The sequence below is a fragment of the Vitis riparia genome, chromosome 1 (genome assembly GCF_004353265.1).
Source record: "Vitis riparia cultivar Riparia Gloire de Montpellier isolate 1030 chromosome 1, EGFV_Vit.rip_1.0, whole genome shotgun sequence".
Lineage (NCBI taxonomy): Eukaryota > Viridiplantae > Streptophyta > Magnoliopsida > Vitales > Vitaceae > Vitis > Vitis riparia.
The window spans coordinates 19,978,729-20,000,756 of record NC_048431.1 but is presented as its reverse complement, the minus strand read 5'-3'; the positions used below and the strand labels follow the sequence as shown (position 1 = coordinate 20,000,756).

The following is a 22,028-nucleotide window of genomic DNA, read 5'->3' as shown; positions in this document are numbered from 1 at the left end:
GTGAAGGTTGACAAATAGGAACACGATATTCATAATCATAGAGAATGATAAAAGTTATTGATCTTGAAAATTAATAGTTTGAAAGTCAATAAGAACACAATATTCATGACATACGGATGGCAACATTGTTTCAACTTCTCAAAAATAAATAAATAAATGAATAATTCAATTTAATAGTCAACATATCGAATGATGAAAATGTTTCTCTTTCTCTCGGTCTCGTTTTTAATTTATTTTATTTTATTTATTAATTAATTTATTTGGGTCCTTCGTTTTCAAGGAGGAAGAATGGACAATGATTTTGAGGGAAAAGGTGAGAAGAAGTCTATAATTTGGATGGAAGAGTTTGAGAAATTGAGAGGAATTGGCCTGCATCTTGAAAACCAAAATGCATGTTAAGAAAATGGAAGGTCACATTGATTTATTTATTCATTAATTTGCCGACAATATAGTTAAACAGAGATGCCCTAATTGACCCACCACTTGGTCAAATTTATAAATTAAATGCCCAAAAAATAAAATAAAATAAAAGGCAGTGTGGTTAGTCAATATTCCACAAAGTCCCTCATTGACCATCAATTGCATGGGCACTTGTTTCTCTTCTTTTCTCACAGTGTTTTCTCTGGAAATAAATCATAAAAATGTTCATGATATTTATTTCAATGGATGATATCTGTAAGCCGCGTTGAATGCATCCTCTATATTCAACCTTCCTAGAATGAGAATTTGTTTTCCAATCGTATGAAGGAACATTTATATTTTATACTTCAAATCGGTAAGCTATTACCTCATCAATTAGTTAATTAGACGAGAGTTCCACCTCAAACGGATTCCTCTTTTAATCGGTTTACGAGGCATTAGCAGTCGTTTTCATCGGTTGTCCTCCCTCCCAAAGGCTTAATAGAGAAACTAAATAATTTGGATTATACTAGAAGTCAAATATATTTGTATTTAAATCGACGAGGAAATTAGACTAGACCATAATTTTTAAAATTCTCTTTACTTCATTATTTATGCAAAAACGTTTTATTAACGGAATGGATTCTTATATACATTGAAAAAGAACTTCTAATTTTGACAAAGTTATTTTAGTAGAAGGATTCAAACAAGTACAAATTCGGATTGACCTGAAAAGTGAGTAGTTGGTCAGACCCGACCCTCATACCAATTACCAAGCATACTCACTTGGAATAACCTCACGAGTGAGGTCATTCGGAAAAGCAAACTTGAATTTGAAGTTGTGTGCAAAACTGGATAACGTCCTTCTTTCTGTCTCTTATCCCACATTAATTTGGGTCTCCTTTTCTTTCAAGTGCCCAACCGAACCAAGTGGCATGACCCGTGAGTAGAAAAAAAGAAAAGAGTTCACATGCCTTCTCCAACTGTTCATCCAACAAAGCTCCCCAAGTGGTGAGCTAGTCAGCTTCCATTGATGGTACTCTATTAAAAGGACTCCCTCCCCGCATGTGTAAAGGTGGATCAAAGTATCCAATCCTTGATATCATTGTCACAGATTTCACAATGGGACCTTCAACATCTCCTATCACCCATCTATGTACAAATTTCAACTTCTTGGAACCATCAAGGAAAATGGCTACTAGTCAAAGGTGATAGCCAAGCCTTATAACTGGTAAGAAAAGTCCATAGTAGTTTATTTTGGTTTCATACTGTTGCACCAACAGGTTGTCAACAGTCGAGAATTCTAGGCCTGCTGCCCACCAAATGTGTTCATTACCCAATATTCTTCTAGGGTTTTTGTTTGAATTTCATGGCATCTTGGAATAGACCGGTTCGTTGGCAGGATAAAACTGGTCTAGCTGGAGTAATTTAATAAGGGTAAGACCAAAAGGCCGGCCCAAATGGCATCAGTGAATACAAAGTCATACCCAACTTCTACCAAGTTTGAGAAGACCAAATGAAGTGTTTAATGGAGATAATATACAAAAACAAGCATATGAACATATGAACAGAAGTAAAGCTAGCTCCTTATTCGCTTATCGGCCATGGAGTACCATGTATGAAACTAGGAAAAATTCATAAACTTTATTTTGTACATGTTTGGTAGCTATCCTTTCCCTCAACAAGTAAGAAATTAATTTTGAAAGTAAAAGACTTACAATGGTGTTGTAGCTTTGGTTAAATCCTTCTCAGTCCTTCATGCTAGCTGGAGAAGAGTAAACTCTGAAACCCTGGCATGTGGGTGGATATTCGCATCAGGACCGCCCATGGGATACACAAAAACCAACATTTTAGGTGAGTTGCAATGGAGCTTCTTTCTATAGTGATGGGCATGAGAGAAAAATTCTCTTATGATGGAACAAATTTCCCCCACAGTTACATAAGAATGTTGTTGAGCCAAGAAACTAGCTGTTCGGTCGAAGGTCTGATTTTAGGGCACTCGCTTAAGCAAAGGCAAGCAATGTCAAGAACCCGCAACAGTTCCTTGTCATGCTGCTTGTCATATATGAATGGATCGAAAACCTCACTTTCCCTCTTCTCCTTCTTCATCTGAATGACCCAAGAGATCAAATCTCGACATCCTCTTGGTTTGCACATATCCATTGGCCTCTTTCCAGTAAGAAGCTCCAAAAGAACAACTCCAAAACTGTAAACATCTCCCTTATAAGTGGCAACAGAAGCTTGGCCATACTCAGGTGGGATATAGCCTAGTGTTCCAACGAGATCAGTAGTGACATGGGTGTCATAGGGGAGAATGAGCCTTGCAAGACCAAAATCAGCCAAGTGGGCTTCAAACTTCTCATCTAAAAGGATGTTACTGGACTTAATATCTCGGTGAAGGATATGGGGCTCACATGACTGATGCAAGTATGCAAGTCCCATTGCAGCCCCTTGAGCAATTTGAAGCCTTGTATCCCAATCTAATGAGGATGGTCCATCCAGTTTCTCATGTAGCCAGTAATCCAAGCTGCTGTTCTCCATGTATGAATAAATTAGAAGCCTGTCATTCTTGTATTTACAATACCCTTGAAGGAGGACAAGATTCGGATGTTGAGCTCTTGAGAGGGCTTCAACTTCAGCTTGAAATTCTCTCTCCATCTGACCACAATCACCAGATAACCTTTTGATTGCAACCTTCCTACCATCAGGAAGAGTGGCTCTGTAGACCAGACCGAATCCCCCACACCCAATGATGTTTGCTTGATCAAAATTGTTGGTAGATTTTAAAAGGTCATCAATGCAGAGCTCTTTATTGTTCTCCTTGTTTTGGAAAAGTACCACTAACCTCGATCCAAGTTGTTCCAACTCTTTATCATTGGCATCAGCCTCCTCTTTTTCAGGATCAACCTCTCCTCTGCGAGTTGTCCGCAAAACAATCAAGCACATAAGAGCTAGAAGAAAAGTTGTCCCAAATCCAATTCCGACTGACATTCCAATGATAACACCTTTGCTTCTCTTAGAGCCGTGGGGGGATCCAAGAGGAACTTGATCATCAGCATCATCAGATGGACAAGGGGAAGCATGGTCACCACAAAGACCAGCATTTCCCTCAAAGCTTGAATTCGAGAAAGTCTGAAACTGGCCTCCTGAAGGGATTTTCCCAGTGAGTTGATTGTATGCAACACTGAACTTTGACAGGAAGCTGAGCTCTACCAGTGAGTCAGGTATTGTGCCCGAAAGATTGTTATGGGACAAATCCATAGTCTCCACGCTTGTCATCCCTGATAAACTACTGGGAATGGTTCCTGACAAATTGTTACATTTCAATTCAAAAACATTGAGCTTTTTCAGATTCCCAAACTCCGGCCAGATTGTCCCAGTGAGATGGTTATTACTCAGGTCCAGAGTTGGAGGAAGGCTCCCAACTTGATTATACTGCAGTCCTCTCCCACTCACATTTCTCTTTATAAAAAGGGGAAAATCTGATGAAGGCTCTTCCATTGAGATTTCCCTGGAGATGAGGCCCTGTAACCCAGTGATGTTCTTGGGGATCTCACCTGTAAAACTGTTGTTTGACAAGTCCAAGTAAAACAGAAACACAAAATCCCCAAACCACTCGGGAATTGTTCCATTCAAATGGTTCCATGACAAATCCAACAACTGCAACCCGGTGCTATTCCTCAGCCAATGGGGAATGGAACCTGACAGATGACAATTTGCAATAACCAGAACCTTGAGCATCTCAAACCGCAGGGAAGAATCACCAGGCAACTCCTCGCCATGGAAATTCAAGGTGAGAACCAAAGTAGACAGGTTTCTGCATTGCTGCAGAATTCCCAGGGCCGATGACAGATTATAGAGGCTGGAATTGGACAAGGAAAGATATGACAAACTATGGAAATTCTTGAAAGTTTCCGGGATTTGGCCACTGAAATTGTTCCGAGCGAGGTTGACAGTTTTCAACCTCCTACAAGAGGGAAGATTATTAGGAATGGAGCCGGTGAACTGATTAGAAGCCAAGGAGAGAGAGCTCAAATTACCCATCACAGAACAGTTGATATTGATACTACCACTCAAAGAATTGTTCCTCAAATTAAGCAAACTAATGGTGGGGGAATTCGCCAAAGAATATGGTATCTGGCCCGTGAAATTATTGGAATGGGCCGAGAAAGACTGCAAATTTTCAAAGCTATGAAATACATCCGGAACAACTCCCCCCAATCCATTCAACGATATATCAAAATCAACAAGGCTAGAAAGATTACCAATTCTACTGTCCAGCACCCCAGACAGGCTGTTATCTTCTAGGTCCAACCGGCCCAGTCTTCGCAGCTCGAACAGATCCTCCGGCAGGGCGCCGGTGAGGAGATTGGAAGCCAGGCACAAATGCTCCAGCCAACTACAATTCCCGAAACCTACAGGAATTGAACCTGAGAAATGGTTGAGCCCGAAATTGATTTCCTGAATACGAGTCGAATTCTGGCAGATTCCACCAGGGAGGGAACCTGACAGAGAGTTCTGAGAGATGTCTAGAGACTTGATGGAAGGAAGATTAATGGAGACGGCAATGGAGCCGGTGAAGTAGTTGGCCTTCAGGAGGAGAGACTCCAACTTAGGGAAATGAAACAGGGACGCAGGGATTGAGCCTTTGAAGAAATTGCTGGAGAGATTGAGGGTTCGAAGCTGATCCAACTTCCCCAAACTTTCCGGCACTTTCCCACTCAGTCTCATGCCCCCCAGCTCCAAACCCACCACTCTGTTGGAGTTCTCCTCATCACTCAACCCCAGGAACGCAGAAGAATTGCAAGATACACCAGTCCAGCCGCAGCAAGCGGACGACGAGTTCTCGCTCCACCCTTCAATTCCGGACTCCAAACCTTTCAAGAACTCTAACAAAACAGCCAAATCGTTGGAACTGCAAGCCTGGTTCTGAGAACACACCACCTGGACTTGCAGAACAACAAGAACCGTTAGAACCCAGAAGACAGAACCATCCATCATCTCAGAAAGGAACGCCAAACCAACCCAGAAAAGAAAAGAAAGAGATTGAATGTAAAATCAAGTGGCGTGATATGTCCAAAGGGTTGGAGTAGATTGCATCGTCGTAAAGGAGGGGAAATGGGAGGGACGATTTGGAGAAATGGGATGGAAAAAGTTGAGAAAAAACGTTCACCGGAAGAAGGTGGGTGGGGGATGGGCAGCCGGTGAGGAGGTTCTCAACGCTCAAATCGACAATTTGGTGAATTTTGGAAAATAGTCGACCAGGGGGAAAGATATTGAGACAGAGAAAGTCAAAGCATTGCTTCAGACACGTGCACTTTCTCCCTTTTTTTCTTTTTCTTTCTATTTTGTCCCTGTCCTTTACGGTCTACGTACCGCCTCCAGATACAGTTGTGTGTATTTATAGGGACTCTTTTTTTTCCTCTTTGTTGTCCGGGAGCGTTGGCCGCTTAACTTGTGCACTAAGCGTATTTTAAGTTTTAGCAGTGCGCCCACCACTTTCATAAGGTCGGTTTGAGTTTTTTAGATTTTTTTATAATACTAGGAAAAAAAAAAAGGAATAATTAATTTTTTTTAAATAATTATAAAAATATATAAAGTAGTTTCCTTACACACTCAACAAACTTGAAGTAATTTATTTGAAAATAAGGGAATGAAAATTGTGAGGGAAGACTTAATTTTGAGAATAGAACTTGTACACCCATTAGATACTTTTGACTTAGAGTTAGTTTGACTATGTGATTTAAAAATAATTTTTTATTTTTAAAAATAAAAAATTATTTTTAAATTTTTTAATACCGTTTGATTGTTATTTTATTAAAATAATTTTTTAAAATAAAGTCAAATAAAGAATAATTTTTAGAGAATAAGTAGAGATTATTTTCACCTGTTTTTAAAAACAAGAAAACATGAACCCGTTTGACCATATTTTTTGAAACTTATTCTTCAAAGTTGTTTTTAAATTAAAGAATAAATAATCATTTTTAAAAACCATGGTGAAAGGAACCTTTAATTTTGAGAATTTGATGGTATTACAAGGGTTTGGACACAGATTCCATACTTAGGGACAAAGACAAAGATTTTGGTTAAAGGGGGCAAAGCATCCTTAGGGACGAACACAAAGATTTTGGTTAATGGGGGCAAAGAAAGTTGAAATATATAGGGACAATGGGTTTTGACTCATTAATTTTTAAAAAAACTATAGAAAAAGTAACCCCCACTTTTGTAAATTAGTTTTATTTTTATTCATTTAAAAATATTTTAAAATACATGCATTTCACAAAAAAGATAATTATTTCTAAAATGATCTTTTACATGTGGGGTTCATAACATCATTTGACAATTTTTTTAATTTATTTTTTTTACTATGAGAACTGATTTGAGATCAATAAAATAAAAAAATTTAAAAATTTAAAATATAATTAAAAAAACTTTAAAGCTAAAAATATAAAAATAAAATATTAACTTTCACTTGACTAAATTACACTAATAAAAAATATAGATTTGAGAAAGAATTAGAAATACAATAAGAGTCAATATTTTTATTTTTATTTTAAGTTTTTGGTTTTAATTGTATTTAATTTTTAATTATTTTATTTTTAATTATATTTAAAAATTTTAAAATTTCTTATTTTATTGTTGATGTCAATTTACAAAATTTTTATAGGTGGGTGGATTTATATAATATTGGACATAAAATGATTATTAATTAGAAAATTAGAAAGATTTTATTTATCACTTGAGGATCTTGGAGAATTTTTTTCAAAATTATTTGTAAATCATATTACATAATAAAAAATTTATAATATATTTATTTGTAAGATACTTTTATCAAATTAAAATGATAAATTATTATTATTTGATAATTTTAGTTAATATTATCAAGTAATTATCTGACTGATGAAAGAGGACATGTATTTTAAAATAAATGAAAATAAAAATAATTTATAAAAATTGAGGTTATTTTTTTTATAAAAAATGGTAAATTAAAATCCACTTTTTCCAAAGTAAATATTATAATTTACACCAATATAAATATGAGAGGGAGACGTGCCAACTAAGATAGAAGGCACTTGTGTTAATTGCTAGTTATTTGATTCTTTTGTTATAATTTCTTATTTTTAGTCAATTTTTTTATAATATTTTCGTAAATCGGTGGATAAGAACGTTGATTGTACGAGTTGATAAATCCATGCAATGGCTGTTAACGAGTGTGACTAAAACTTTATATTAATATGAATAGAAAATAAATGATATTTTTTACCCACCTATTTTATATATTGTTGGAGTTTCTGTGGTTGTTCAAGTAGGGCTAATCTAACATGATCCGACCAAATAAGAGATTAGGGGTAGCAGTTTTTGGTCTCTTTCTCTCACATTTACTTTTCTTTGTGAGAAGAAGAAAGACCATGAGAATTTGAGAAGAAAAGTTCTCTAAAAAATGTGAAAGATTTTGATGTTGTGAAACAGAGTGGATCTCGACTTTAGAATGTATTTGAGAGTAATTTTATAAAGTGTTTTTAATATTTTTACACTTGGATAATAAAAAAATTTAAATATTAGAAATATTAAAACCGTTTTTTAAAATCACTATTAAACAAACTCTAAGAATGTGTTTAACAATGATTATAAAAATTGTTTTTAATAATTCTAACACTTTGAATAATAATTTTTTTTAAGTATTAAAAATATTAGAAATGTTTCGTAAAATCACTGTTAAACAGGTTTTTTTAGTGTGAATCTATTCATTGGAACAAAGAATGGAATTATAAAACAACTGCTTTTTCAATCTTGGCATTTTAAAAAGGGAATTCAAAATTGGCGCACATATATTATTATTATTCATTAGCTTACCATACATCCCAAACTTTCAAACCATTTCAAATTCATTGAATTAATTTACCAAATAAAATATTGTAATAGTTGAATGGTGAATTCCACATTTGACCCTAAATCAAAATATAAATTATTTAAATTTTTTACTGACTAACATCCATTAAGAAATTCTGCCATCACATTCAACCAAATAATTAATAATCCATCACAATCAAGAAAAATCAAACTAAAAATAAATTTAAATTTAAAATGTTCATACATCAACTTGTAGATTAAATATGGATAGTGAATGGGTAAATAAATTATTTACAGTAAGTGTTTTTATTCGAAGCGTTTTAAATTGAGGTGTTTTATCTGAAAGTGTTTTTAGGATAATCGCTTATTAGTGTTTCTCTAAAAAACATTACAAGTGATTTTTTAACACTATAAAAGTTTGTTTGGTTGTGTGTTTTAAAAACAATTTTTTATTTTTAAAAATGGTTTTCTGTTTTTAAAAACAAAAAACTTTTATTAAAATTTTTTAACATTGTTTACCATTGTTTTTTGGAAATAATTTTTAAAAATAAAGTAAAATAGAAAATAATTTTTAGACAACAAGTAAAAGTTGTTTTCATTAATTTTAAAAAACATAAAAAAAATATGAGCCTATTTGATTATGTTTTTAAAACTTATTTTTAAAAATTGTATTTAAGTTAAAGAATAAAAAAATAATTTTTAAAGATAATTTTTAAAAAATATGATCAAAGGGTCCTAAATAAGTTTTTAGATTTTTAAAAATATTTTCTAAAATTTGCCAAACACTTAACTTTTTGCCAAAAACACTTTTGAAATTAAAAGTGTTTCCTAAAATCACGGTTAAATGAACTCTTAGTTACTCTTTCATATTTTTTATGGATAAAATAAATCTCATAAATTATACTAGTTTTCTATGTCATAAAAAATTACGTGAATGAGTACTACATAATTAGGTTAAGAATTTTTGTGACTATTTTATCATCTTTTTAATATTATTGTTTCTTAATTCCATTTCGGAAAAGGAAAGATAAAATAAAATAAAATTGCATTAAGAAGTACAATTTTTAATTATTTATTTTACATTACCTACTACACATTAATTAATAAATTGAATCTTATATCGTTGTATATGGGTGAAATCTTATGTTCTTCTGCTCATTTTTTTATTTATTAATATTTAAATTTAAAAAATAAATATTTAATTTTTTTCAATTAGTAAAACTTGAAATAGCATTTGGTGCAATCCAAAAATTGAGCTACCCTAGAATGCATCCATTTAAATTTAATTAATTCTTATTTGTTGAAATTTCCACTAAAATATTGTATTTTTTTGAAAATAAAAGATTTAAATTATTTTGCTACTACTATTGAATGCTATAGAAATTGGTTAATTGGTAAAGATACATTTATTTGATGCCCCACCCAAAAAAGAGACCCGATCCTGATAGCCCCACTAAATAGTTATTCAACATAGATTCTACATCTTGGAATCAAACTAATTTCGGAGAAGTTTTTAGCAAAAAAATTATTTTAGATGCTTGTCACATCTAAAAAAATCAGAGGTTATTTGTATTCCTCTTAAACCAGTCCACATCAACATTCAATATTTTTGACTAGGTTGTGGAACAATATTTTCAAGGTGCATGCACATTTTATACAACGATAAATCTTTTGATGCGTGAATAGTTTATTTTGAAACGAATTTATGTTTTTATTAGAAACCATCATTTATTTTATTTTATTTTTTTTAAAATAAAATAAAATAAAATAAAATAAATTTAAGTGACTCACAAGAATGACAAAGAAACATGTGTGAATTGGGAATGAGTTGAGGATAGTTGAAAAAGAGCTCCAACCAAAGCATATCACCTTTTCCAAAAAGAATTAAGTAATACTTTTGGAAGGATTAATTAAGCACATCTAATAAAAGTAAAATCCCAAAGCACAAGCCTAGAAAATTCGTGGAAGATTAGTTAACACTTTTGGTAGGATTGTACTTGCCAACCACAAGTCAACCCATATGATGAAAGATATACAGAGACAACAACTTTATTATTATTATTATTATTCCTGAATAGCAGCAAAGTTTGAGATTTTTGGTGATTGATATGGAAGAATTGAAATAGTCAAACCATGAATAGTCAAATAGCATTGTATTGTAGCTTTGCCAGTTTTGGGATTTTTTTTTTCCAATTTTTCTTATAATATTTTGTAACTCATCTCTTTAAAAGTAAAATATAAATGAATCAAAATATTGTCAAATAATTTGAACTGCTCTCAATTTATTTTGAAAAGAAAAGGAAAGCAATTTTATAAGGGTCAAGATTTTTTTAATTATTATTAAGTAATTTATAAAATTTTAGTTTTACAATATAGGGGTGTTTGATAAAATTTAATACTTATTACTTAATGATTTAAGTTAATTTTAAGTTAAATTATACTTCAATTGTTAACTTAAAATTTATTATTTAATTCTTACTTTAAGTATTAAGGTTGTTTGATAAAATTAACTAAAAATATATTTTAAATAATCAAATTGGTATATTTATTCTTATAAATCATAATTGGGATAAAAGAAGATTGAGTAATAATGGAAATGGTGGAGTAGCAAAGGAGAACATGAATGTAATTAGAGTAAATGAGAGTTAAAATATAAAATAAAAATGTAAATTTAAGAATAAGTTAATTGATTTTACTTATTACTTAAAGTTGTTTTGACTTTAAGTTATATCATTAAGTTATTTACCAAACATACTTAATTTGCTTAATAACTTAAATTAAGTTATTAAGTCATTTTAAGTTATTAAGTTAGTGTACCAAATACCCATTAAGATGAATGTCATATAATGAGTCATTGAAGAAAATATGTTATTGTGAGTATGATAATATTGAGTTGGGTTTGGGTGTCCAAGTGGATTGACTTGACCTAATCCAACAAAATGAAATATAGGTTGAACAATTTTTGGGAGTTGAAACTACTCAAAAACCACCCTATAATATATATATATATATATATATATATAGTCTACGAAAAAGGCCGAAAATAACACAATTTTGTAAAAGAGTTTTCCCTTTTAAATCTCATCCAATTTTTTCTTTCTTGTGCAAAAGAAGGTTAAAGTATTTGTGTTCTAAAATAGAATGGTTATCAAATTTTCGTAGTTCAATTCACAACTTAGACAGAAAATTTATTGGTGAAATCTAGATTTTAAACATTTTAAAAGATAATCCAAAACCTTATTTCCTGCAAATAAATATAATGACATGGAATGCTTGGTTGAAACAACCTTTTTTTTTTACTACGTGTAATGTTTTTTAAGATTTACATTTTATATTGTTTGTTCTAAAGTGTAAGAAAAACATTACTATAAGTACATTTACTTGAATTTATAATTAAATAAAATTCAATTTTTGATATGTCCATTTTAGTTACTATAAACACTCATGTGTATTCCTTTTAATATATTACTTTTAACAATCAAATTGCTTTTGACACATAGATTGTTAAACATTCAATTAATTTATATCAAATTTAAAATTCTTTTAGTAAAATTTATAGTCATTTCATAAAAGTCCTAATAATATAAATTTAGGCCTAAGCATCTTTCAAGATCATTACTAGGTTTGTTGATTTTTGTTGTGATCCCTTTCACATTGGATGATCTTTAAGGCTATGTTTGGTTCCCAGAAAGTAATAAAAAAAATATTAAAGAAAATAATTTTCTCATATTTGATTTTACTATGAAAAATGCTAAAGTCTTTCCAATTCCTATAGTAGCTTCAACACCATTTTTTTTTATAACAAAGATAAGTGGATTATGCTCTACCTTGCCATTCTTTTCGTGATTGGGCTTATGTAACCCCATCACATCTTAAACAATCAAAATGGAGTTTTCTTTTCATATAAAAAAGGATTTCTAAATGATTTAATCTATATATAGAAGAGTTAAATTTGTGAAAAAGTTTAAAGTAATATATAAAAATAATTTATTAATTTTAAATCTATTTTTTATTTTATTTTATTTTTTCTTTCCTTCTACTTTTCTTCTTCATTTTCTTTCCTTCACATTTTCCTTTAAACTTTCCAGAAACCAAATATAACCTAAAATTCTTCCATCTAGGTATTTGCACAAATGATGTTTGGGAAGGAGTAGTCCAATTAGATCAACCTCTCTTTGAGAGTTGAGTTAGTCATGGTTTTGAAGGAAATTATAAAAGATAGAGAGAAAGTGTGAGCTTGTTTAATCATTTTGGATTTTGGGAATAGATGACATTTATAATTGTTTTTGAAAGTTGATTAAAAGTATGTTTGGTAGTGATTCTAAAAAACGTTTCTAATTTTTCTAATACTTAAAGTTCATTTATCAGTGATTTTAAGAAATGCTTTTAATTTTTTAATACTTTAAACATTTCATCTTTCAAGTATTTGAAAAAAAAAAGTACAAAGAATTTCTAAAATTGCTTCAAACACCCTCTTAGAGAGGGTGATAATGGTCACCTTCGGTCACATATCATTTAAGTATCTTGATGGTCTATGATCTATATATTATTAATAAGGAAGAGTCATTCGTTTAGAGTTATTAGATGATGGACTACTTTGTCTTTATGTGAGATGCTTTATCAAAGCAACCTTGGTATTAATCAAATTGTATTTATTGAGTTATAATGAGTAGGGCCTTACTTAAGTTGATGTGACAAGTGATATGTTATTTTAAGATCAATTCTTGTTCCTAAGATTTTACATTTAAAAGTCGAAGTTTAAGGGTATGTGTGTTAATAAAAAAGGAAAAAAGAAAATAAAAAAGAAAAGTGAAAGAAAAAAAGATTATTTTTTTTTAAATTAATAAATTATCTTAAAATACTGGTTCAAAATCATTTCACTTATTTTTTATTATTATTTAAAGATTAAATAATTTTAAAATACAAATTTTAACTAATTTTAATTATATTTGATTTATATATATATATATATATATATATATATATATATATTTGTAGACCCTTTTTTCAAACCAAGTGCTGCTAGTTTTTTTTTATTGCTTTTATTAATAGCATCAGAGGAATATTTTCTGACCACCTGGAGGAGCTGGTAGCACTTGGACGAGTGGGGGACTGACTTCCATGAAGCTTCATGCATGAGATGCATAGCCTTAGACGTGACCACCTCGCCATGGTGGTGGTTGAAGCTTCAGAGGATGATGACTGGAGCAGTGGATCAGGTAGTGGCTTGCGAGAGAAGGAAGAAATAGGGGAGGGGTGAAAAGCTTAAAAGGGAGCAAGAGAGGTTGAAGAGGAGTTCGGAGAAAAATTGGAGAGCTTGAGGAAAGAAGAAAAAAGAGAACTGTGAGGAAGTGAGTTGGTCTTGGGAGAAACAAAGGGAGCTGAAGTTGAGGAACAAAGATTCTTGGGTCGATTTTTTTGGAGGGCAAGAGACATGAGGAGAAAATCTGGATCAAGGAGACACTCCAAGTACATTCACTGTGAACTATGTTTTTCCTCATTTTGGGTGTTATTTTGCTTAGTGTCTCTGTTGATTTCTGCATCATTCATGCACCTTTGTTGCTGGTTCTTCATTTGTTTTCTTGATTTGGTTTGAAAAACTGGTGAGGTTTTTTTATTTTTTTTATTTTTTTATTTTATCATATTCACTATGGGACATCTAGAGTTATGGTTTGCATTTTTGCAACATTTAAAACCACCTTCATCTTTCCATTCTTCATACTTGTCGTCCACAATTTATCTCTCATCACCCTTCACATCTTCCCAAACCCACCATACCCACATCTCCATCTTTCGATATTCATACCCACATTTCCATCTTTTACTTTCACACTCCATCATCCTCATCATCATATCCGTCACCACGCCCCACATCTCCACCTTCCATTCAACCGCCAAACCTATTTCCTTCAATACATTGTAAACTCGCTTCATTCGCTACCCATTTCCTAAACCATGCATGGCCACTCAAACTCTCTCCAAAGCCTCCATTAAAGTCCTAAATCCTTACATACCCACATGCATAGGAAACATGTATACATGGCCATCCTCCATAGCCCCATGCATTTTCATTTTTTTTTCAAATACCCATTAGACCTGTTTTTCTCACACCTCCCACCCATCATACCCATTTCTCTCACTACCCATAGCTCCATTCAACACCTATCCCTATAGACCCATTTCTTCCATCACTCATTCCATTCATTCCCCACTCATTCAGTTTCTATCCTCTCACGTGTATGCAGTTCATATGCATGATTCCTTAGCATTCTTCCAAATCCTTCCCATAAAGTTCATTCTCCACCGAAAACCTAAATCCCATGCCAAACATCCTTCATGTTCTACCTGCCGGCTCATCCTTTGTACTTACCAAAAACTAGTCACTTTGACTCCTTCCTGGACACCACTCAGCTTCGGTTCTTTAGCACTACCAGTACCTCCTCCTATCCTTCCTATCCTCACTCCCAATCAAGGACTTATTTTGTAATCTTCGATGCGGGCAATTCTGACAGTCATGTCCACGTTTTCAGCTTCAGCAGCGACTTGAATCTTGTCCATGTTGGAAAGGATCTCGAGCTTTTCATGTAAACAAAACCAAATTCAAGCGCATGTTGGATGGTTTTCATAGGACATGCACATATATGGAGGAGCGACTTATGAAGCATTAGCTCACCCCAGGTGGCTCAAACATGGAAAAGTGCAAGAAAACGACTTCTAGGACTCTCAAAGTTAATGAATCAACATGTACTCACATGAAATGTACATTCGGTGGGATATGGAATGGTGGAGGTTTGTGGGTTTTTATGTTGCAAACTAAGGTTATGGCAATGCAATAAAAATCCATCTACAGTGGCTCATTTCCAAGCAATCTAGCATGTAATTTTATAAATTGGTTTCTAAGTGGGGTTTTCCAAGGAAAAAGTTGTTGGGATGGGCCCACACATGGCCACCTTTTCACTTTCTTCACACTCTTAATGTCAAAAGTTTTATTTCTATATTTATTTTATTTACTCTCTTTCTTTATATTCTCAAATAACCCTTTAAAATCCCCTAAAATTCCAAAGTTCCAAATTTATTTATCTATTCATTTATTTATTTTAAAATACCATTTCCGAAATAATCTTCTAAAATTTAATTCTAAATTTAGTTTACAAAACTTTAATTCTTGAAATTCAATTTTCCAAAACTCTAATTTTTTAAATTTAATTCTCGAAATAATTTTTAAAATTCTAATTTTAAATTTAATTTTTCAAGATTCAAAATTTTAAATTTAATTTTTCAAAATTCCACAATTCCGAATTTAATTTTTGAAACTCCAATTCCTTTCAAATCAAATTTTCAAAAATTTCGTTCTCAATTATTTTTTCAAAATTCCCTTTTCTTAAATTTCCATTTTCAAATAATTTTTTGAAATTCTAATATTCAAATTTAATTTTTTTTTTTAAAAAACTCCCATTTTTAAATAGTTCTTCAAAATTCCAATTTCCAAAATTCATATTTTCAAATTTATTTATTTAATCATTATTATTTTCGTTATTATTATTGTTCTATTTATTTATTTTTATTTTAAAAATTCCATCTTTAAATAATTTTCAAAATTCTAATTTCTTTCAAAAATTTAATTTCCAACATTCTAATTCTTAAATTTAATTTTCAAAACTCCAACTTTCAAATTTAATTTTCCAAACTTTAATCTTCAAATAATTTTCCAAAATTCAAAATTTCAAATTTATTCTTTTAGAAATTTCCATTTTCAAATAATTTTACAAAATTCCAATTTTCAGATTTAATATTTAAGAAATCTCATCCCCAAATAATTTTTTCAAGTTCCAATATCATGACTTCCAGTTTAAATTATTTTTCTAAAATTGCAATTTTCTAATTTAGTTCTTAAAACTTCAATTTTCAAATTAGTTTCAAAACTTGATTTTCAAAAATTTGTCTTTCACATAGTTTTAAATATTTTAAATTTATTTATTTATTTTGTTTATTTAATTTATTTTCCATTATTATTATTATTATTGTTGTTGTTGTTGTTGTTGTTGTTGTTGTTTTCTTCTTTCTTTCTTTTTCTTTTCTTCATTAAAATCTTGATTCACCAAAACCTAATTTTTAATAAACATGTTGTCTTTTTTTTTTTTTTTTTTTTTTTTTTTTTTTTTTTTTTTTCAGGCATGCATCTTGTGATTTTCTTTGGTTTTTAATAATTTTCTCGTTTTTCACTATTTTTAATAAGCAAGAATGAATTTTTTCATAATTCCAAAATAATGGAATTTTTGAGACTAATTCATACAAGATAAATTGGGCTTTAGTGGGGGCTTTACATATGAGTTTTCTCTTTTGATTGTCAGTTGTTATGCTTAATGAATATTATTTGATCTTTGTCTTGCTTTTTGATATGCATGTAATGATTTCATACTTGAGCTAATCTTGTTTCCATGATAACGCATTATTAATTGTTGCTAAGGTACAATCTCATTCTCACTTCGCTTATTTTGATGAATGTTTCACTTTATTATTTGATTATTTCACTAGTATCCATTGATTTCCTAATCAATTGTCACATCTGCCTCACCTTATTTAGTAGAGACTCGTTTTTAGGGACTTATGGGGGGTGCTTTCGGTCTTTACTGTACCTTCCCAATAGGTAACCTGACCCCCGGACCTGACTCGATTTTTCACAAACTGGTTTTTCCTTCAGGAGTCACATTTAGAGTTTTTCTTTCTTGTTGTGTTTTTCCTTTAAAAAATAAAACAAAAATAAGTGGCAAAGTCTTTTTTTCAAAAAATCAAAATTTCACAAAATACATAAAAAAACGAGTTTCGCCATTGAGTGGAAGCGCATGAGCAAAAATGCAAGGTCCACAAAATGGCGACTCCATTAGGGATGTTGAGAGGGTCAAACTTGAACTCAAGTTGAGACAAATGTGGCGTTTGATTAGTCGATTGATGGATGTCTTCCCTTAGTGCTTCTTTATGCTTAAGTGATCATAGTAAATTGAGGATTTTGATGTGGTGATTTTCTGTGCTTGATTGCTATATCCATTTGTGACATTCGCATGCTAATGATATTGATCGATTATGCTATTGCCATGATTATTCTGCTCACCTTGACATGTACATTCTTTTTATTTCTTATCTCATTCATTTTAACATGATTCATTCTCTTGGTTGTATATTATCTTGATTATCATGGAGCATGCTATCCTTGCTAGATATTCATCTTGATTATCATATTCCTACCTAACTTGTGTGTAGATATGAGTGATATACATATGCTTTACATGATTATTTGTTGCATGATTCTCTCATTCTGTTTGATTGCATGAGTTTATTGTCTATGTGGGACACACACCTATCCCCTTATCTCCAAGTTCCTAGTCTTGGTCAAACTAGTTTCCCTTGATCTCGTATCTAATATGAGACTTGTTGCTTTGTTTGCTCTTTAACTGAGCTAGTGATTAGGAGTAGGGTCTAGTGACGGGTCATATAGATGTTTGAGAGTATTCTGGAGGTGACCGACACATTGATGTCGATTGGAGTCCGATCATTGAAGACCTGTATAGCTCGGAGCTAGGTTTTATGGATATTTGTACGACCAATATGTTTCATCTTCTTGTTTTAGGTTCATAGGGCTTTCGGATGCACCCACACCGCTTACTGCGCACTTTAGTTGACTATTGAGTGTTGAGAGTTTTGAGATGTTTCACCATAGGAAACCTCCTAGGATGTCGAGGTAGTGCATATGTGGAGGTGATGACCACCTTGCATGGAAGCGCCTTGTCTCTTCGGAGGCGTGCAAAGGGTTGCGTACCGTCGGAATGTATGATCACTTTTGCTAGGGATATTTTAAAGTCCACCCTTATCCTTTTAGAGCCACCTTGACCTTATAAGTTGAGTGGTAGATCCTTCGATTAGGACTCCCTCCCTACACGTGGGAGCATCTGAGGGCCTTTAAAGCCTCTTTGGTCACAGTTTGGATTCAATATTTCCTCTTTTAGTCTCCAGTTGAGAGTGCATCAAGATTAATACGAGTTTGAGTTACGATCGGACAGTCCATCTACACTTTGATGCCTTGCTTGTTTAAGTTCATATTAGCATTTCTTATGGGTTTTCCGTATGCCGTACCCTTATTCTGTTTCTCATGTTCTAGGATTGACGCTTTGTTCTCATTCTAGATTTACCATTTTAGGTCAAAGTAGAGGGGAGATTAGTCCGATTTTCAGAGAGATCAGACATGGATCAGCAGGTTGTCACAGTTGATCAATTCACGATCGCCATGACTTCTATTCAGGTGGCCTTGGACAGTCTCAGGTAGGAGATAGGCAGTCAACAGAGTAGACTGCTCGTAGTTTAGGATAAGACACCTCATGACTCACTACCACCTCTATCGCCACCACCTATTTCGACAGTGCCTCAGGCCTTACCTTATTTGTTGCATGGTCATTCTGAGGTTGCCCCACCTGTAGTTGTTCAGACCATAGTCATTGATGATGTTCATGCACGTATGGACTATATTGAGCAGTGTATGAGACAGTTGAGAGTATCTGATGGTTCCGTTGTTTGGGATGATCTTAAGGGTATGCTGGTGGCTAGTTTACCGACCAAGTTTAGGATGCCCGACATTGAGAGGTACATGGGCATTGGTTGTCCTCGCATCCATCTTCGACTCTACAGCACAATGATGAGGGCCCACGGATTGGACGAGTAACAGATGATTACCTTATTCCCACTATCTTTTAGTGGAGTGGCCCAACGTTGGTTCGTGTCTTTGGAGTCCTCATGGTGTAGGACATGGGATGACTTGGCTTAGGAGTTTTTGCGACAATTTTCATTTAATACTGTCGTAGATGTTTCAAGGAGAGAGCTTGAGGCTTTGAGATAGAAATCGGACGAGTCCATTTCTTCATTCATCTCCCGTTGGCATGGGAAGATAACCTAAATTATTGATAGGCCATCAGAGAGGGATCAAATACAAATGGTTCTGAGGAGTCTACAACCCAGGATTGCTAGACATATGGTCGGGGTATGGTTTTGGCCCTATATGATGTTGAGGATGGTATTTCTAGAGGTTTATGGGCAGATTTTTCCTCTACTGATGTTAAGGGGAAGAAACCATCCGGATGGTAGAGATCGGTTAATGTGAGTGCTATCAGTTCTACTAGTTAGAGGCCTCATAGGTGTCATGAGCCAGTCCCACAGCTCATTGGGGTTCACCCTTCTTATGCACCTCAGCAGTATAGGCCACTGGCGCCTCATCAGGCTTATGATAAAACCTACATGCCTCCTACACTAGCACTACTTTACTATGCCGCGTAAGGCACAAAGAGACCACTTGTTTCATATTCTGCCACAGGGCAGCCATGCTATGGGGTGCAGTTTGCCACGAAACCTACAACATCTTATCCCAGGCCTAGAGCTCAATAGACCTCCGCTCTTTTTTATTTGAGAACGCAGAGACAATTTTCACAGCTGGGTATGCCATTAATCTAGGCTCTTCAGAAACTCACAAAGGCTGGACTGTTGACGGCTTTCACACCTAGATCATTGCCTCAGCCTGTCCCGTCTCAGTTCAGAATGGATTTACACTATGCGTATCATCAGGGGCTAGGACATGAGACAGATCGTTGTACTACTCTAAGACATGCTATCTAGGATCTGATCGATCAGGGTTTGGTTCACTTGGTTTAGTCGAGTGTAATCACAAACCCATTATCGACTCACACTACACACACAATTCCCCCTTCGGCCGATGGCATACACTTCTTAGACTTTGCTGAGCTTGACGACCACATCCACATGCTGAGTTGGGATGATTCTGAGCCAGAGCCCATAGCATCAGACGAGATTTATGAGATAGGTCGAGTGACTTTGGACCCTCAGATGCCCACACCATTTAGACTTGTTCCAAAGGCAGTGTCAGTACAAACGACCATTATTGTGCCACTGACTTTCCCATATTATAGTGCTCAGACGCCATTTGTCTTGATTTTGGATGTTTAGGAGGTTCAGACTCCAGATGTTGATGATGTTCACATTCCTGATATACAATATGTTATTCGTGGGGGTAGGATGGTACGACAACAACTCCTCACAGCCGCTAGACCCTTAAAGGAGATGTCCTCCCATGAGAAGGTCAAAAGGGAGGATAACGAGATTCTGAGGCAGTTACAGAGCACTCAGGCTCGTATTTCTATTTGGAGCTTGCTTATATCTTCCAGCACTCACAGAGATGCATTGGTTCGAGCCTTGAGCCAGATCAAATTCGAGACTACCACAACTCCGGAGAGGTTGATTCACATAGTGACAACTGGTAGAGCCGTTTGTATAGTATTCTCTGATGATGACTTGCCACCAGAGGGTTCGGACCATACATGTCTACTATATATCTCAATCGGTTGTTCAGGCCGCCGAGTCCCATATGTTCTTTTGGACAATGGCTCAGCCCTGAACGTCTGTCATCTGGCTACTACCATCGCCCTCGGCTACGCACTCTCCGACTTTGGTTCCTCCACTCAAACAGTCCGAGCATACGATAGCACTCGGAGAGAGGTCATGGGCACTTTAAAGATTGAGCTTGTGATAGGTTCGACCACATTTGTCACTTTGTTCTAGGTTTTAAGGATTCCTACATCCTTTAACCTACTATTGTCCCTCGTGGTGATCACATTCCTAGATCTATTCGTTTGGCATTCTCGGATTGACATCTTGCCACAAACAATATTGTTGAGTATGAGGCTTTCATCTTGGGCTTAGAGACAGTTCTTGAGCTTAGGATTAGACCGATGGAGGTGTTTGATGACTCCAGTCTAGTATTGAGACAGATTCAGGGCGAGTGGAAGACTAGAGATGTGAAGCTCAGGCCTTACCATACATACTTGGAGCTATTGGTTGGAGGATTTGATGATTTGAGATATACACATTTGCCTAGAGTATAAAACCAGTTTGTTGATGTTTTAGTTACTCTAGTTTCCATGATTTATATTCCTGTTGATGCCATTGTTAGCCCTTTACTGATCGAGTCGAGATCTGTTCCTACTACTGTTACTTGATTGATGAGGCAGAGTTTGATGATGGCTTACCTTGGTACCATGACATCTACCAGTTTCTAAGATTTGGTGCATATCCTAAGGTCGCCACGACCAAGGATAAGAGAGCATTGAGATAGTTGGCCACCCGATTTGTGATTTATGGAGAGACATTGCACAGACGATCAACTGATGGGATATTATTATTGTGCTTGGACCGCGCTTCTATCGATCAAGTGATGAAAGACGTTCATGTGGGAGTCTATGGACCACATATGGGAGGACATGTTAGCTCGTAAGATCATGAGGACTGGCTATTTTTGGTTTACCATGGAGACATATTGTTACTAGTTTGTTCAAAGATGTTCAGAGTGTCAGATACATGGGGACTTCATTCATGTGTCACCTTTAGAGTTGCATGCACTAACTTTGCCATGACCATTTTCAGTATAGGGTATTGACATTATTGGGAAGATTTCGTCGAAGTCTTCTAGTGGTCATGAGTTCATCTTGGTCGCCATTGATTATTTCACCAAGTGGGTGGGGGTTGCTTCATATACGAGATTAACATCATCTAGGGTCGCTAATTTCATCATATCACACATTATTTGTCGCTATGGAGTCCCTCGTGAGTTGATTTCAGATAGAGAAGTACATTTCAGGGCAGATGTTGACACCTTATTGCAGAGATAAGGTATTCAGCATCATAGGTCGTCTGCGTACAGGCCATAGACGAACAGAGCAGTAGAG

At 34.1% G+C, this 22,028-nt stretch overlaps 1 protein-coding gene across 1 annotated transcript; it reads right to left on the bottom strand.

Annotated features, from left to right (window-relative positions):
• Nucleotides 1-1,839: 1,839 nt before the first annotated feature.
• LOC117919421 (phytosulfokine receptor 1) lies at nt 1,840-5,695 on the bottom strand. Its single transcript, XM_034836622.1, has one exon. It carries the CDS (start codon nt 5,398-5,400, stop codon nt 2,335-2,337), a length of 3,066 nt encoding a protein of 1,021 aa, XP_034692513.1. The 5' UTR covers nt 5,401-5,695; the 3' UTR covers nt 1,840-2,334.
• Between the last annotated feature and the right edge of the window lie 16,333 nt (nt 5,696-22,028).